The sequence below is a fragment of the Anser brachyrhynchus genome (assembly GCF_964034855.1).
Source record: "Anser brachyrhynchus genome assembly, chromosome: 3".
Lineage (NCBI taxonomy): Eukaryota > Metazoa > Chordata > Aves > Anseriformes > Anatidae > Anser > Anser brachyrhynchus.
This window is the reverse complement of record NC_137696.1, coordinates 60,367,201-60,386,596: the sequence shown is the minus strand read 5'-3', so window position 1 is coordinate 60,386,596 and position 19,396 is coordinate 60,367,201. Positions and strand designations below refer to the sequence as shown.

Here is a 19,396-nt window from a genome sequence, read left to right as displayed (position 1 = left end):
ACCTATTGCCAGGCCCTTAGGAACGTTCCCTCTCCCTCCCACCCTCACGCTGGTAAGTGAAAAGCTTGGCTCTGCCAGCAACGAGTGTCTTAGCTCACAGCGCAGTTCTTCTGGGGAAACTAGTATTACAGGAGTAATCAGCAATACTACAAAGATGCTAATATAAAGAGGTGCCTTATGAAGGATGGCATGAAAACCTGGCTGACCCCAGTCTCCATTGTCACCGGAACCAACTACACCACTTGCAGCAGCTTAAGTTGAGCACTTGATTACCTGAGTACTGACTTTCCTATCGTATTGAGAGCTAAGAAAAAGTAAGTATATGGCATTCAGAGTTTTACAAACAGATCCAAACAGCATGAGAAAAGAAAAAAAAATGGTAAAGATACGACAGAAAAGTATTTTAAGAAACGGATCGCATTACACTACTTCGGTCATCAGATTTGACTCGTCTTTATTTCCATCTCATCCAGATTAGTGGAAATGTGACCCATTCCCTCCCCGTGGGATGCCTCAGAGCAGAGTTTCCTGACTACTCTTAGATATTCCCACGCTCGTTTGAAGGCGGCAGCCAGTGGACTCTTCCTGAGCGTGGAAATCAGCTACATCTTTCCTCAGGCCTCAGCTACCAGGCAGAGGAGTCAGCGGCATGCAACTCCTCTTTATATTTAAAATAAATATATTCATTCAGCATTTGAATGCACACATAATTAATTCATACGCTCCTGCTGCTGTGCTTTGGCTAATCCTCCCCTCCTCCCCACCCAGCAACTGACTCACTCTGGTACAAGTTCTCTTCAGCAAAAACATGTGTGACCTACGCTTTCCAAGGAAATGGAACAATGCTTCACTTCTGTTTTAGAAACCAAATTTGTCCATGCGTGTTTTTTTTTTTCGCAGAAGGATCCACGATATGTGGTTTAACAGAGATGAAAGGCTCCAGATTCAGCTGTGTGATGACTTCAGACCGCCCTGTCTTTTCTTCTCCTCCTCTAGGCTCAGCTGCTGCCAGCTGACCGTTTGCTGTGCAGCAAGCCATCGCTCCTAACCAGAGTTCTGTTTGCTGAGACCTGCTCAAGCCACACCTCTGATCCAACCTATGTGCCTGTATATGCCCACAAACCAAAGGGCTTGTTAGTTTCTTACTGCTCTGCTTAGTGTTAAACCTGCAACACAGAACTCGGATGTTGCTCTGGTTTCCCAGTTGCTTTCTGCAAGAAAAATACAATGCAGTAAGGTGGAGTGTATGTACGCTCGAGGATTACATGCACCCAGTTAACACATTTTATGTACGTGCTATTAGAAACACTGCTTCCAAAAGTGAAGCAAATTCACTCCCTGCACTAGCAGACCTGATATCCATAATCACTGGGAGCTACTGTCAGTCCAATTTACATAAAGCCAATTTGTTTTGTCAGTTCAGCTCTACGAAGTACGGTTCAGCAGCACACTTGGAGGAGCAAACACCAATGCTGAACACTATTGCTGTTTTGATGCTATTTTGAATTGGGACATAAAATCTCTTCTTTCATGTTTTGGCTTCTCCAGCATAAGCACAACACAGAAAAAAAAAGCAGTGGAATCTTCTCCACAAAAATATGTGGCTCAGTTAAAATAGCTCCTAATCATTCATCTCCAGGGATACACGTCCAAGAGCACAGGGAAGTGGTATCTTCTCAGTAAGGAAAACAAGTTTCAATGTTTTTTCCATGTTTTTTTTTTTTCCTAAGCATTTCCTCAATACCTCAAGTACTAGCTATTCTTATACCTTTCCCAGACCACAAAAAAGGCAAAATAAAAGCCAAACAAAATACAAGAGGAATTGCCAGGAATGAGGAGTGCAATCTTATTTCCATGTTTCTCTAATAGATTAGTAATTTGTTGGCAGTGGCTTTGACAGAAAACAGATGGATGCAGCATTAAACACAATGAATGCAGCAGATGCTAGGCCAGCCCACATCAGCTGGACGTGTCAGGCAGCCAAGTCCAAGAGCCCACACTTTTCAAGTGGGTACAAGCCTGGCAACAGCGGCTGTACAATACCGCTGAACAACTCCTCCCCTCCATATCAAAGGGATTTTTGATTCCAGCTCCCCCAACCAGAGCAGAATTGTGCCCACAGACACGGTGTCTCAAATGAATCAGAAAAAAAACAACATGGTAACTGGAATCAGGAGGAAAAAAAGAAGCATAGTGAAGATAAAACATGAAAAAGCCTACTAACAACCTGCCAAAGACAGATGTTCATGCTTACTGCTGAAACTTCAGTCCACTTTGTCCAGGTTTGCTGAACAAAGTGCTCTGATACCTTGCCATTTCCAGGGGAGCCAAAGAGAGGGCAATGTGAGAGCTGCCTGCTAGCTTTGCTCTCTGCTTTAGGGAGAGAGGTCAGATTCATGGTATTAAAAATAGTATCTAAAAGACATTTTAGAATTGTTTATATGTTCACTTAACCATCAAGTTTTCCCCATACAGATAGAGACAATTTAAATATATTGTGCTGAACTCCTTGTAAAGTATTTCACCTAGGGGAATTCAGTAGGCATGGCTGGTTTTTAAGTCTTAACTCCACGGACTGTAGCACGTGTGGGACTGAACTCAGAGGTCCAGACTCTCAAAATAGTTAGGGCAGCTCATCCTTAAGATGCTACCACTTTGAAATCTAGGCTCTTGAAATCAGTGGGAGCAAGATATCAAAGTGCTTCTGTGAAATGAGTTCAACATTAAAGTTACAGTCCAACATTAGAGGTTACAAAGTACAAATACTCATTCATATTACTTTACCACAAACAAAAGGCTGTTTAACTTACCATGAAGTTTTGGGGTTTGGGTTCAAATACATTCACTAGTGGTTCTTCTCTTTGTTATACCCAAACAGAACAGTGTTACTGCTGAATTCAGCAGGAAAAGGTAGGGAGATGGGATGCATTTCCGACAGCTTTTACGGATCTGCAGTAAGTTTTTTTCTGCCCTGGTTTTAAAAGATCCAACTGACTGTAGTATCTGACTGCTCTCCCGAGTGCATTTAAAGGACATTTTGCTGTGACAGCAGTTTGATACTCGGGTCATAGTCCAGAGCTTCATTAGCTCACAAGCTAGATGTTGCCCAAATACAAAACAGAAAGGCTGTTGCTTTCAGCTCCGATTCTCACTTTGCTTCTTTTTATTCTTGGGGACAGAAAACTGCTGGGAGTTAACCAAAAATTAAACTACTGTTCTGTACTCTATGCTCCTGTTTTATATCACAGACATATAGAAGTGTGCAGCCAAAGCCATTTTTTATTTTTGTGGGAAATGCTTTCACAGCATTGGGCTAGGTCTCCAGTCCAGAATTGCTTCCTGGGCAAATATGTTTTACTCTTTTTATAGATCTAAATGTCATGTAAACACACGGAGAACAAATAAATCAACTATATGCATCTGATGGATCATTCTGCTCTTCTGAACTGTGGGTTAATTCTTCCAACTCAAACTTACTGGTGTAGTCTTCACCACAGCGAGCAATTCCATTGCAGAGAAAGACAGCAGACTTAAGCGTTAGTTTCCAGGACTGAACACATAGCAAAATACAATATTTAGACTATGATTAAACTCAACATTTAAGCTTAATGTCACAAAATGCTTTGACACATATATAAAAATACAAGTAGACCTATCCAACTCAGCCAATGCTTAACAATATTCTGGAGGAAGGCCTATGTGAGTAAAATGAGAAAAGCAAACAAAATCCTTGAGAATTACTGTAGTTTAATAATTTAAGAACTAGTCTGCAACCCAGGTGATTTTTAATATATTTGTTATTTTGGCAATAAAAAGTAAATGGGGATACAGTATTATAAATTCATCAACACCGGCATATAATTGTGCTTTGTAAGAGGGTATGTTAAGAGATGTAATTACAGATTACTTTCATTAAAAATAAAAGATGCTATTAAAATCTCAAATCCAGGTAAGTACATGACTGAAATATCATCATATTCATCCCAGTATTTTATTAATGGTCACATTCACCCAGTGAAAACGCAGTATTCTTCTGCTCTATTTGTTACCTGTAGAGCTTAAAGCCTGCAGGGCCCTAATTTTATGATGACCAGTGCACAGGATCACTAGTACTCTCTGAGAGCTGGCAGAAGAACATGCTTTTCATCCATCACACTATTCACCAGACCCCTCTGAAACGGCCTGTTAATGACAATGATGCTCATTTTCTTCCTGCCCCTCAAGTTCACTTTTTAATAGCCGTTTCTTCCTGACCGCGACCCATAAAATCATTACATAGGCACTTTCATCTACAGCGAGAGGAAAAGAACTGCTGAACTCAAGCAAAAAAGAAAGTAGTATTCGGCGTGTTACTTAAATGCATTGATTTAGTACAAAAACCTTTCCACTCAATCAGTGTGGATGGCTAATGTTTTACTGCACTTGACACCCACTATTCCCATGGTTCGGAATCTCAGCAGCAGCCGTACAGCTGGAAGTCAGGATAGCACATCATAAATCCACTGGATTTTTACCAGTTAAGCTAGTTGCTCTCTGTGCAGATAAAAATAAGCACTTGGACAGCATTTTATGGCCACAAAACGCTTTCCAAATAAAAGGAAAGCACCAGTCAACTGGAGTTGGGTAATTAATCTTCACACATGGCTATAAGGCATTACTAGCCCCATTTTACAGTTAAGGAAAGCAAAGCAGAGAAATGAATCTACTTGCCTAAGTTGAAAGATGGAGTAAAAGGCAGAGCCAAAATTAGAAAGTAGAAGAGTTTGGCTTGTAGCCCTGTGCTCAGAAGACTAAAACAAATGCAACCCAGAGATGAAAAAAAAAGGAAAATTGCATAGGGCAGCAAGATGCCCTTCAAACAACAGAACTAGTTCTCAGAAACCCTGGAGACCGAAATAACCATCCTTGCTAGCATGGGCAAGCCACTGGGCCCTTATGGAATTTCCCATTTCTGGTTCCAATCCTTTTTAACAATTTTCAATAAGAAGGAAATAGTAGAAATTGCTGAAATAGGAGAGGTTCTTGATGTACCTTTAAAGAAAATACTTCCCCTTATATATTCTGCAGCTTGACTTGAAGTTCATTAAACCTCTAAACAGATGCATACTTTATAGGGGTTATCCATTAAAGGCAAAACAACAGACAAGTTCAAGGTTGCATACATTGAACATCCAGGGGCAGAAATTGTTTCTTCTGTTTTTGTTTTAGTCCTTCAACAATTTTGTCAAACAAGCAAAATAAAAGGAACTGTCTCTCTCAGTCTGAAGGGTTAGTTAAAATTCACAAACCGTATGCATTAGAGCTCAATATTATATTCCCACAGTAGCCACTGTATTATTATGCTCGTTAGAAGACTTTAACCCTCGCAGTCACTGCACTATCTCAGATTGGCCGTGGGATTCCACCTAAGAAAAGAAGTCCTATTTTGGGATTGGCGTTCGGACCCTTATTCCATGCGTGGTCAAACTCAGCTTCATCGCAGACATGACATGCTAGGCTTCCTAAACAATAGCCCTGGCAATGCAACAGATTCATCACTTCCTTGCTCAGTTTATCATCACTATTTTTATACAAAGGTGCTAATAACAGAAACAGTTTACCTCCATCTCTGAATGACCTTTTTTTTTTAAAGGACGGGGCATGGGGGTTTTGTTTGTATGTGGATTTAATTTATTTATTTATTTATATTTTTATTAAGTCACACACCTATCTGTCTTCTTATATACATCTCTCTCTTTTTTTTTTTTTTTTACAAACATATATATGTATATGAAAATATGATAAGTATTAGCAGCAAGGATTTTACCTTGTGGTCCATACTGGCTCATCTGAGGCCCATAAGTACCACTTGAATTACTCTGCTGAAAGCTACCAATTCCAGGATGCACTTGGCCTCCAGGTGAGGGGTGTGGTGACATGGAAGGTCCAGTTTGTTGAGGTCCATACTGTGACATTTGGGGGTTCCTCTGTATGCCTGCCATAAAACCTAAATGGAAAAAAGCACCAAAGTAAAATTTAATATTAATGTGACTGTTCTTTATTTAAGAAATCCTTAACATTCCAGAAACAAACAAAAAACAAACAAAACTCCTTAGTTATTTTCAGACTAAAAATATCCAAAAAAACAGTATTGTTCATACAACAAAAATAAATGCACCTCAAAATCAGCAAAGCTGTCTCAGTAACCAAAACTTGTATACAAGCTTCACAGGCTTTTAGTTGTAAAAGAAAGACAGGGGAGTCCTGCTTAGTTACAAATGGCTGCTGATTTTAAAACTAGAATGATCTCTAGAAGAAAAAATAAAAAGGCAGATGTCTGCATTAACTAATAAATAGTAGTGAATTTGCCTGACTGATGATAGGAATATCATAACTTCCAAAAATACAGTTTGCTACTAAAATGCATACCTTCAGCCTACAAAAGTCCACTGTAAAGATTCCTATTGCCCACACATCCTCAGAAGCTAAGATTTCCCTTTTCGTGAAGACCAGCCAAACCAGCCAGAAAAAAGGTCACTTTGGCTTATATCTATGCTCTAGGTCCTTCTTCCAGTCTGTCACCAGCATGTCTGTACTGCATTCTCTCTTCCTTCTCCTTTCATAAATGTATTAACGAATCCCAATTTAATTTAAGGTTCAAAAGCTGCAGCAAATACCTAGTAAAATGCTATAAAATCTGGAAACTTCATATAAAGGAACAGAACCAAGCCTAGTAAACGAGAGGTAGAAGAAGGTTTCTCTGTTTATTCTTCTTAGTTTTCGCAAAATGGGAGAAATCCTGCAATCCTGCCCATGAACCATCTATGAAGGGATGTTGGTTTTGTAGTATTTCACCCTGATAAGTTTTAGTGCTGCTTTCAGCGTTGAAGAGGACGTACTGATGAGACAGCAAGTTATTTTCCTATTTCTTGAGGAAATCCGTGTTCTTTCCTGTTCTGTTTGCATATTAAATTTCATCTTTGTATTTCTGTGGGGCAAAACAGGGGTATGCAGAGGCACAGTATTTGCTCTGCTGCAACCAGCTCCACGAAAGGCCTCCTGACGGCTCGCCCTTGCCCAGGGAAGCGTGAGACACCACACATTGCTGTGAGGTACGAAAACGTGCACAAGCAAATCTGCATTCTGGCCTGCCCTGAAGCTTGTCCAGGCACCCCTGCTTTGCCATAGCAGAGGGCTGAAACAGTGTTTGTGGAAGGCGCCTGCTTCCTCTCCCCTCCAGCGCTTTTAGTGGCGCGTGTGCGCGGAGGTCTGAAGTTGAAAGCCAAGGGAGATACCCGGCCTGTCAGCATTGGCTGGGCCTTTCCTTCCATCAGCGAAGGGACGGGAGAGAGGTAAGAACAAACGCCCTGACAGTCAGTGGATGACTGGATGCTGCTGAAAGGAGGATTAGAAAAAGCAGAATAAAAAAAACCTTATTTTTTGAGCTACATGCAGATGTGTGATCAAACTAGCACCTGAAAACGTCAAGGTACTACAGCTCCTCTGACTGGCGAGCTGCCTCCGCCGCCCCTGGGGACTGCAGGCAGCTCAAAGGTCTCCCCTCAGGGAGAAGACCACAGCTCCGATGAGCTCGTCCCAAAGGGAAAGGGGTAAGCTTGTTGTCCTAACACTGCTGCTACTGCTGTGACACCAGTTGAACGACCTTCCTGGCTTTCTCCACGTCGCATGCCTGTTTGCAAACCCAAGACAAGGTGCTTTACAGAACGGGACAGTATCTCGAAGTTGTACAAATGGAAAGTGGTGTGTACTTTACCAGAAATTACGCTTTGAGTCCAAACAAAATATATAGCATATAGTTTTTGAGTCCTCCACAGGCTTTTCTTCCATTAACATGTTTCTCCAGCCACCAAAACACCATCAAAGAGACAATAAGCTCAATGCCACAAGTTGTAGGGAAAGAAATGAGCACTAAGATGGCCTTGCTCCAACTGGTGCCCAGTTCTTTTGTACTATGAATAGTTCAACTCACAACATACTTAAACTCTAACAACCGTAACTTTGGGTAGGATATGCACAGAGTTTTCCTGACCTCAGACACCTGATTTGATCACACGTGAACTGTGAAGTCAGAGCTCGGCACCTGCTCTGAAGGAAGCCCAACCGTGCTCACTGGGAGAGGGCAAGCCAAGTAACTGAAGGAGAAATGGAGGCTTGGGAACTAGTAAATATTGGCACTTCACGCTTCTCTACACTTCTGCAAAGAAAAGCTCATATGAACTTCTCCTTTTAGCTTGATTTTGAAACAGACCCCTCTTTTTTTAAAATAGTTCCACTTTCACACAAATCTTATTATAAAGCCTATGTCTGCTTCTGACAGTACTATAACTAATTTAAAAACCTAATACAATCGTATGTCTGTAGGAAATAAATGCTCACATTCCAGACACACATACACCATATATATATCACACTCACGGGATCCATTTAAATGAAAAATTTTGTACTGGTCGCACTAAGTTTTTTATTATAAAGATAGTAAACTCAGTCCTGTATCTAGTAAGAAGTGAGTGTTTTCTGTTCACCATGGGCCTTTTAATCTATGAGAGATAACTTTGCAAACACTGTGTTAGTGATAGAGGGTTTTCAGCCCAGTTATGTTATCACAGGCCATACTTTTCTTAACACCACAAGGATGGATGACACACTGACAAGCTACAGCTTGCATGGGTTGTAGTGATTTCCAGTGGAGATGCTGAGGAACTGCTGGTCGTTGAGTCTAGTGGAGAACATGGACATCAGTTTTAGCCAGCTCTGCTGTTGTCAGAACAGCTCCTGAAGGGACTGGAGTAATAAATGGAATAAATGTTTCCACCCCGATGACCTCTTCTTCAGGAAAATTCTTCTCATCTGTTTCCGATGCTATGGAGTAGACTGCCAGGCTATGTGCACAGTCATAAATAAAACACATCAGGGGCATTCCCTGGCCTAGAGAGCGGTGTGGGACGCTTGTGTCCATTTGGCTAAACCTCCCCACTCGGTCCTAGCAGTACTATCCATGTGCCTCTTGTATGCAGTCCTTGTTCTGCCTCATCTCTGCCGTGGGCTGTGGCTCAGGAAGCACTCACAGGCGTGGGCCAAAAGCATGCCATGCCGGTAATTACACAGCAGAGGTAACTGTGTGACACTACCCAGGCCCATGCTCTGACTTCAGTTTATACAGATGCTGCAACAGAGGTGGAGCAGGTAAGCTCTGGGGCTTGGATTAACACAAACAGAACAGACTCCTTAACTGCTATTGACGTGAAGCACCAGTGTCATCATCCCAGAGGGTGTGAGACTGTGCTCAGATGAGGTTGGCTTTGCCATCTTCTCTTGAGCATGGACAGGTGGAGAATTAACAAAAAAGGAAGCCTGAAATGCAGGAAGAATATCTGTGCCATATTACTGTCTGTATGTTATGTTGAAACACGGCCTTAAAATAGGATCTGCTCCAACCTCTTCCCAGAGAGTAGAGGAGTTATTTCAGTTACAGATATGACATGGAGAAGGTAGACCAGGTCCATAATGTGATCTGAATTCCCTTAGAACAAAGATGACTCTATCCTCATCTATCAGTGAGAGCACACTAAATCTTCAGAGATCAGTGCACGTGTCTGAAGCGCTTCAAGTATCTGCAGAAAGCTCAGAGGTCTGAGAGAGAAAAAGGGTTCCTGGTCAAAATGTTAACATGCTTGCATCAGAAAGAGAAAACAACATCAATTCTAGAAATCTGATCAGAAATGAAAGGGAGCAGCTGGCATACATTCATTTTTCTTTATTTACACACATTTTCCCTAGTGTTCAACTTCATTTTATAACCGATACAAACAGAAATAAATTTTCTTTCCAGAAAATTAGATCTAAGATAAAGTTTGCTTTTGTAAAGAAAGGAAGTAGGATTACATTAGAAATGCACTGGAGTAAAGGCGGTGGAATGATTAAACAGCCAGACTGCATCTGACATGTCAACCTCTATGACAACAGGGTGTTTTTTTCTTGTCATTGTTTTTTAAAGAAATTGATAGGAAACAGCCAGGAGTTAAGGCTTTAAAAATTGCAACGGCAACATGCTCATCAGTGAGCAAACCCTACTCCCTTCCCCTTATGTTAGTGATAAAAGAGGTACAGATGATGCTTTACTTGCCATCACTACAAGAGATTACTTACCAAGAAAACACTTGAGTGGAATTCAGCAAACTAAGCTATTTCAGGAGTAGCTGAATATATTGAGCCTTCCAGAAGTACTCTCATATTCTAGCTATTTTTATGCTATATTCACACACCTAAAGAATGATCTTTTTATTAGAACCCAATTGAAGTTGTAAAGCCATCTTTGCTTTTTTTTTTTTTTCCAGTTACAAATGAAACAGTAGCATACTATTAACAATTAGCTCACTATTATTAATGGTAATGTGTTTGTAAGTTCTGATAGAACATATATACAATGTTTCAAAATGGTCACCCAGCAGCATATTTATCTTCTTCCTTTTTGGCAAAATGCAGAGATGTAATACACAATAGATAAAGCTTATGATATTTGTGAGATAAGTGTTTCTTCTCCTTTGAGGAAAAAGACAAAAATGAACTTCCCAATGTCCTTTATATTACTAACACCTTTTAGCACACATTATATAGCTAATATCATATATGGTGCTTTTGTAAAACATTTAAAATCTTTTTTTTTCCCTTATGCATACGTATACATAAAAGAGATTAACAACAGTGAGTTACTAGACTTTCAAGAAATTATGCGCTAAGGCTCTCTTAATTACATTTGTACAATGACCAATACAAAATCATCTGCTGAATACTATCCCTTTAGTATTAACCACAAAAAAACTCTATAGAATGTGCTGGGTGTTGCTGTGAAGTCTGAAATGGATTCTTCTGATCTTTTAAAGTCTTGGCTTGAATATGAAAAAGCCCTTCCAGGAAAGCAGGATCTAAAATGCAAAGGAAGTGATTGCAAAGTAACAAGTTATTGTATATCTGCTGATAGACAGTAACTCTCTACTGGCACACACTTAACCCACAGTCAATGAGAGGTCTTTTGATTTAGCCAGGAGTAGTTCATTGATTTTCATGAACGACTTAAAACTGAAAACACACACAACACTTATTCATTTTAAGCTCAGGAAAACTTTGGAGTTTACAGCAATAGCAGATCATCATTAAATTACAAATGTGATAAATAAAAAATAAGGTAAGATACAACTTGCATTGGTACTTCACAAAAAAAGAACTTATGTGCGAAAAAAAAAATACATCAGGCTATTGCTTATTGCTCTTTTTAGGAAGGTATGGCTAGTGGAAGAGCATGGGACCAAAACAACCCAGGAACTCCTCTGAATTGGGCAAAGGAAAGTTCCTCTTGTTTGAGGGCAGATGTTAAGGAAGGGGCTAGGCCCACTTATTACTCTGGAAAAAAGAAAAGCAGAGAAAAGTGAGAAAAGCAGAAACATGTTGGATACATTTTCTAAACATCAAATAACTACAGAAAAATAACACGAAATTTTCTACTTAGAAGTCAGCTCAAAAGAATTAAATGTGAAAAGAGAGTTGGTTTTCGCTACTGATAAAGGAAAACTTGCAGGAGGTGTAGGGGGGAAATCACACAAACTACCAATGCTTAGTGTGTTAACACGGCATTGACCGGTACCCCCGAGAAAAAAGAGCAAATGTTTGCACACTTGTGACACAGTTCCTGGCAGACATTCCTTCCTCAGACAGCCATCTGGGCTGTATTCACTGTCCCAAGATTTCCAGAACACAACAGAATTGAGACGGATCTAGAGCGGCTAATTCCAAATGCAGCTTGTCCATAGGTAAACAACACTGGATGAGAAGTAGCAGGATAGAGCTAAATGAACAAGAAAGAATATTCCGTGCACTTAACGTAATAAAATTTGGCAAGCTGTTACCGTGGAAGGATGCTCAGGAATATCACAGCTAGTCTGCAACTCTCCCTGGCTTGCCCATCTCCGATGGCAAGTCTCAGGTGGCACCTCAGCTGAGGAGGTCTTTGGACTGGTGAACCATTATCGGGGTTTTTGCCCAGCCCACAGTCATCACCTCAGAGCACCCCGAGGAAACCACCCAGCAGAACAAAATCAAACACTAACAGAGAGTTTCAGTAATTGAAAGAGTTTGTTACTGTTGCATGAACCCGAGATACCAGGACCCTAAGTATGAAACCAGGTTGTCTGCACAGACGGGTGGTGGTACCACAATGAACGCCTTCTAACAGTGTGGTCAACACGTGAATGGCTCATTAAAAAGGTCACAGTGAGGGATACTTAGATATTGGGAAAAAAAAAATCTAAGATGACAGAAATTTTATACAAGACTAAACAAATAACAGTAATGAATAACCTGGGGAAGGTCTGACCCATCTACCAGAATGCAGCCCAAGTAAATCCAGTGAAACCATGTAGGTGGCATAAGAGAACTGGCCTCCAGAGTCACAAGATTTCTTCACATTACAGGTGATGTACTTTTCTCAGCTCTTATTCTCATTTTCTTGAGGATAGCCTTATGAAAATATGCCCAGCTGGACCGGTGACAGTATATACAAAACCTGTATTTGTCATGCATGGAACATACAGCTTAGTAATGCATACAACAAGGTGATGGCTTGGTGAGCCCAAATAGATCAGCTTCTGGAGTGTAAACCTCATTTAGATGATGTAAATACTAATTCTCAATGTTCCTGTCCAGTTAATAGGCTGGTAAAAAAAAAATAATCCAATAAAACACCTTCACAAACAGATGGCAAACAAGATTCTGATTCATATTTAGCACAGCTAAGTTACAGCACTGCGCCAATAAAATATCTTTGGATGGCTTTGGTATGAGCCTGTTAGATGTGTCCCGAGCAGCAACAATGACACGGGTAATACACAGGCAGTAACTACACTAGAGCTCTGCTAATATCCCTGCTACTGAGTGAACACTTCTGCTGAGAAGCAACTCATACAACTGAAGGGTAGCAGCATGAAAGAATGCACTGAGACCACTGACACTGGAGAAATTAAGAGGCTTATTCTTTAGTCTTTAAAGAAGGCTAATAATCTTCTCGATATATACATTTTTTACTTTTATAAAAGCTAAAAAAATATATATATTCCTCACTTCTTTCTCCAATCACAGTCTATTTTACAAAAAAAAAAGAAAAAAAAAGAAAAAAAAACACCAAAAAAAAAGTTTTTCTTTGTTGTTTCCCCATTAACTGCAAAAAAAAAAAAATTTAATTTCTACATTGGGCAATTTCTTCACGAAACATAAAGCTTTTCCTTCTTCTCCAAGTGCACAGGGTGCTACTAAAAACATGCAAAGTTCTCTGGGCCAGAGTAACAGCAACATGGTTTCTCTTTTGTACCTGGACAATCCATTTTCATGTTGGCATCGGCTAATGTCTGCAGAATGACTGCCACATTTCTTCACACCCATTCAACGATGTTTCTTTGCGTACATAAAATAGCAGTTTTGGAAAACATCACTTTAGCAAAATTGGTGCTTCCTGCAAAGATCACTGAGGTATTTCTTCCTTTTCACAAAAAGATCAATGTTCTATTTAAGAAAAAGCACTGGATTGGTTTTATTTATTTTTAAAGTATTTTCTTATTATGCTTCATTATGTATCTTACAGACTCTTCACTGTGTATTTGTCTGACTGCTTCTCTTCACTATGTGAATAGCTTTGGGGAAGATGGAAACTAATGACCTAGCTAAGGTTTTAACCCAGACCCCCTGGTGTTTTACCAGCTGTGCTATTAGGTTAACTGGCTGAATCTCCCCTGCTTCCCTCTCTCTGATATTACAAAACCCTGTCTATGTATAGCATGCAATAATGTTTAAAATTTTCCCACCCCTAAACCTCCCTCAGCTACTGCCTAGCCTTGAAATTCATATAATCTATCACTGATAAATTAGAATCTGGGGAAGGATCAGACAGATTACCCATATGGTAGCTGGAGAAGAAATATCTAACCTTTTCCTAATACAAACCTTGCCTAATGCTCTCTGATGTAAATTTTAAGTTCAGAGAAGGAAAGACATTTGCGGAGATGTTGATAAACAGACAGAGCAAAAACTCATTGCTCATCCACTGTCTTACACATAATTTGTTACTGTAACATGCCTTATGCACGATGCTTTTACTACAGCGCTTGGAAAATCAGGGTAATGGTGAATTGCAGTACGAAAGCAAACCCCCCTCACACCTCCCCAGCTGAAGCAAATCCTCGATTTCACTGGGTAGCTTGGGCTGCTGGAATTAATCTGAGCAGCAATGTGAAAAACCTGAGGAGCCTGCCTGCTTTATACAATCAACATTTGTCTAAGTTTCCCTAATAACATGCATACTTATGAAAATCACGGAGGAGAGCAAAGAAGGAACAGCATTTTTCAATGTGTAATGTGCAAGGCCTGCAGGCTTAATGGTCTAAATTTCAGGTTTGAAAAATTTAACCTCCCCAGAGACTTCTGTTCAAAGGTTCCATGGCTCAACTCAGATCTTCATTTTCATGAAGTAAATATATTGAATACCGTGAGATATATATGGATTTTGTGGACACGACTAAAATACATACGGTGTCTCATTTCTGTCTTGTATGCACGTAAAATAAATAATAGTATTTTTCAAAAATACAAAATCAGCATGTTGTCCTCAGTCCCAAATGTCTTCGTCTCGGTCTTATTTTACCATGAGTTATGATTTGACTGATTCTTCCCTTCCTTGATTTGCAGCTGTTCCCTGACGAGTGTTTATTCTGCAGCCTTTTGGGATCCTTTGGGATGAAAAGAACTATCTAGTGTTAGCTATTAATACACACATTATTATATAGATTTCAGCTCACTGCCCTACATATGAACTTAAAAAGACATAAAGGACCTTAGATCCGAAGTTCTTTATTTTTAGAGAAGCTTCATAAAAAGGTTAACCCAGGTGCCGAGGGAGCAGGGCGTCCTTGAAGCAATGATGCCGTTACGCAGGCAGAGCACAGGTGGCTCGGAGTTTTATAGGCCATGATGGGAGGCTGTCCCAGGGACCGGGACGGTGCTCACAGCTTTGCAGTGAGCCTGGCGGCAGGAACATCGAGTGATGCTTTGTCAAGTTCTTCACCGATGGCGGCTTGTGGCTTACTTCACTCCCTGAGCCCAGGGGCAGGGAATCTGAAGTCTGTCTAATGAAGTCAGTGGAAACTTTTCTATTGAGAAGTCTCTGTGCTGGCAACTATATAAACTCTCTCAGAATAATTCAATTCTACTCCCTAATCTCAAAAAGAGAATCCCCAATTTAGTTTAAAAAATGAAATAAAGATTCATCCCCAAGTATAACAAGATTTAACGTCAGCAAGAAGAAAGCAATGACCAGCTGCTAGTATACAGAATTTACTTGGGAGACCTGACTCCAGGTTTTGAATGTACAGATATTATTATCTACTTCAAATCCTACTTCTGCAGGTTTGCCCTCTCCCAGAGTGCCTTATCACATGCAAATCGTACCCTGTCCTCTTGCAGACAGCCGGCACTGCTGCATATTTAGTGCACACCACAACTAATCAGATCAACCTAAAGCTGACTCTGGCTGGTATATGTCTGAAATCCAAGTACAGCCTGCAGCCAACATCCTGAGATGGCGACTGATTCCTTTAAGAATTAACCTGGTTTGGCACAGCAGTATCATTCCAAATACGTTCCAAGCCAGAAGAGCAAGCCTTCCTTCAACGCATGACAGAAAAACAGGCACAAAACTCTTCTCTCCCGCAGCTCTGTGTGAGAACCAGTAACCTGTGATCCCAAAGATCTTGATTCATCATTGTAAGGCACGCACATTGCACAGCAAAAGCTTACGTCGGTGTATGATGCAGTACACTACAACGGGTACAAAAATGGGGCCTTTGGATGCTACTGCAACAAAAACAGCAAAGAAGTGTGTTTACATTAAAAAAGCAACAAACAACAGCCCTGCTCATCAGACCAACACATTTCAAATGAAAGGAAGATTAAATTACTTTTTTATATCTAAGTTAAAGCATCAGGACTTTTTCAGTCAATTTAAAAAAAATAAATTTTCAATCAATTAAAAAAAACAGTTAAAAAAAAAGATGGACTGATGCTTTTGAAGACTGCTGATAAATTTAATGCTTACTGAAGTGAGAAACTAACGTAACTTTTTGAGTCAACGAGAAGTTCAGTGCGTGGCTCCATGCATGGCCCTGCCTTCACATACAGATCAACTCTGTATGTTCCTGCGCATCCTTCAGAAGAAGTGGGGATGGGAGTGCTGATATGGTCTGTCACATCACTTGTGATGAAAGAGATGTTTTACACGGCTAACCTTGTAATGGAATAATTCCCTCAAAAGACATGTGACATCTTCAACTACAGCCTACTTTTTCTCCTTACACGAAGCAGTTTTCTGGCTGTTGAGGGCACAATTCATCTAACCCCGGTTTTGTGGGCTTGAAGATTTTTCTCCCAGCCTGGCATGGTGTTCCTGTATACCAGCTGGAGCTTAGCTCCTCTGTACTGACCCACTTGGAGAATACTATGTGCAGAAGAGGCACTCAAACATACCTGTGGCTTTGCACTCAGTGCATGTCTCAAGCATCTTTCCTTAAGAGCCTGAAACACTTCAGTCTACATCAAGTAAACTTATTACCAAGTCTGATTTAACCTTAAGTGGTGTCATCGTTAACATGGCAAGCAGAAGAATTTTAATGACAAGAATCATTTTATTCTGTAGCTCCTCAGTGCTCTGAATAGATCCCAAATCCCCAAATGAGAGCAAAAAATGTATTCACAGGGAAAAAGTCTTTTTAAGATCTAAAAGCAAACTATAGTATCTTTTTTGTTGCAATAAGAATTCTTTGATCTATTTTCTTCCTTCTAGTTTCTTTTTTTTTTTTTTAAGAAGAAAATAGATTTCAGGGAAAAGAATCTCTACCATCAAATGTCAGTATTAAACCATAAATCTGATCAGAAATCGTAGGAGCAAAATACCAGATTGGTATTCTGTGTCGTCAATGCAGGAAAAAACATTTATATTTTGCTAGATATATGACAGTGAAATTTATGTGATGACCGTGTACAAATAAGCATGCCCACAAAACAGTTCAAAGGGATAAAAATACCTGTATGAAATCTAATGTGCAAATTAGGAAATTGTAGTTAGAGAAATTCAGTTGCTACTTAGTGTTTATAGGGAAGCACAAAGAGAACATCAAAATGCCTGATCACATCCCATCTGTTACTACCTCTTGCTGGATAACATCTTGGCTGCCAAAAAAGCTATTTAAATTTACTATATTGCAGCTACTGATAAATATCACTTCTGTGAAGATATAACGCTAAATAAGGTCTAGATCTGAAGATAAAGCTTACAAGCACTTGTGTCAAAAAGATCCCAATTTTGCTTAGTATAACACCTGTACTCCCACAAGCCTGTTCTTACTCCTTGTCCCTGTTTGTGGTATGTTTTCACAGAGCATATAACTGTACAACAATCCTCAACAGCTAGATCGTGTCAACAGCAGAAAGAAATAAACAGCCAGAATGGAAAGGATGACAAAAAGAAAAAAAAAAGAAAAAGAAAAAAAGGAAAAAGAAAAAATAGAAAAAAGAAAAGGTACTGGGAGAAGGTGATAGAGAAGAGGAAGGCTACTATTCAACAATTTTGGAGGTGCTTACTCCGGGCACTTTCCACACAGATCTGACAGGCACAGAATGGTGCCATGAAAATGCCTCCAGCTACAGAATACATTTTCCAGCACATCACAGCAGCTGCAACGCCATCAATTCTGCTTGCAATCCATGTCCAAACAGAAAAGTTCTCAGTGGTCCTATTTCAGCATATCTCAAGGACTAATTAAATCCTCATTACTATCTTCTAATTATTCCAGTGCTCTGGGATTTCACTGAGCAAGTCCCCAATGGTGCATTAGATGAAAAGGGTTAAATAACCTGTGTTGATTTTGAGGCTCCAGATCTATTTCAGACCTTTAGCATATCATCAGCATTATCATGAATATTTAACTACATACCGCTGTGAAAATTATAAGGGGAAAACAATTAAAGATTTTTTAAAAATTAATTCTGACCCATATACATTTGCACTAATAAATAAGGCTTCTGTAAGTATCCCCATTATGAGGGTGCTTGCTGGAGTAATAACATGAAGTCATTAACTGTTTCCATTAAATTCAATGGTTTTCAGGAGCTCCCAATTCACTATTTTAATACGAGATTGAAACTGGACGTGTGGATACCCAACTTGAAAAGCATGAAAAATATTACTTAAAATTGGTATGTTTTCTACGCTTTTTCAAAATTAGGTAAGGAACCATTCATTTCTCCCAGAGTGAAAGTGTCTGTTTCAGCATTATTGTGACACATTCTCCCCTATTAGTGTTTACATACGTGAATATCCATACACACATCTCCTAATGGACATCTCCCTTAGGCTGCAAAAGTAAGAGTGGGAGTATAAACTAAAGGCCAGGATAGAAGACTTCCTTTTCACACTTCAGGAAACTAGCTCAGGGGGTTAATTTGGATATGCTGGTTTCTATTTCATCCATACAGACACTTTCTGGCCCACGGAGCAGTTTTGGCTACTGAGCACATCCTCAAAGTGCAGCTTCCAAAACTTCAACAGATCAGGTAGGTTGGTACAGTTGAGAATAGGGAACCTAAGTCCCTGTACTTCAAGTATTCGCCAAATGGGTACCACAGCTGAGGTATTGCTGCTTCCCTACTTCTAGAGGCTGACGTAACTAAAATTTATAAATACAAAAAATAAAAAATCTCCTTTTGGTCACAGTAAAGAAAAACCTGGAGTAGCTATATGAGAAACAAAGAGCAAAACATGGATCCCTCCCAGCAGTAAGTTTCAATGACTAGCTTCAACAGCCACGACTACATTTTCACATGCTCATATGTTCATTTTCACGTGCTTTTCATATGCTCATTGCTTCATACTGCACTGTATGACAGGGATGTATAGCCTTAGGCAGGCAAACATAAGAAGTCCCAGCTGGGTGCTGAGTAACGACGTAAAGTAGGATAAAATATAATCAAACACTTCAATAATAAAGATGTGTAAACTTAATGGTTCAAGGTAGTGGTTTAGCATCCAGAAGTGCTACAGTTCAGACTCCACCTGATAATCAAATTTTACAATATCTGATAGATAACATTTTTTTATTCCAAGCATTGAGAGCAAGGGATTCTCTTCAGGAAACTGTTAGCAGCCTGTTGTTCATTCAATTATCTCTCTAAATAAGGAAAGAAATGTTATACAAAGTACTAAAACAAATAACTTTACCTTATCCTATGAAGGGTCTCTAGGCTTTTTGTTTTCATTTTTTTCCTTTTTTTTTTTTTGGTAGAAAGTGCATCAGTAAGCCATGAG

General features: G+C 39.8%; 1 protein-coding gene across 6 annotated transcripts in view; it reads right to left on the bottom strand.

The window, feature by feature from the left end:
* Window positions 1–19,396, bottom strand: part of ARID1B (AT-rich interaction domain 1B) — a 326,453-nt gene that overhangs the window by 62,252 nt on the left and 244,805 nt on the right. For all 6 annotated transcript variants that reach the window (XM_080585917.1, XM_080585915.1, XM_080585913.1 and 3 more), the window contains one exon: window positions 5,807–5,986. In XM_080585917.1, the coding sequence (XP_080442043.1) occupies window positions 5,807–5,986 (180 nt within the window). The remainder of the gene's footprint in view (window positions 1–5,806; window positions 5,987–19,396) is intronic.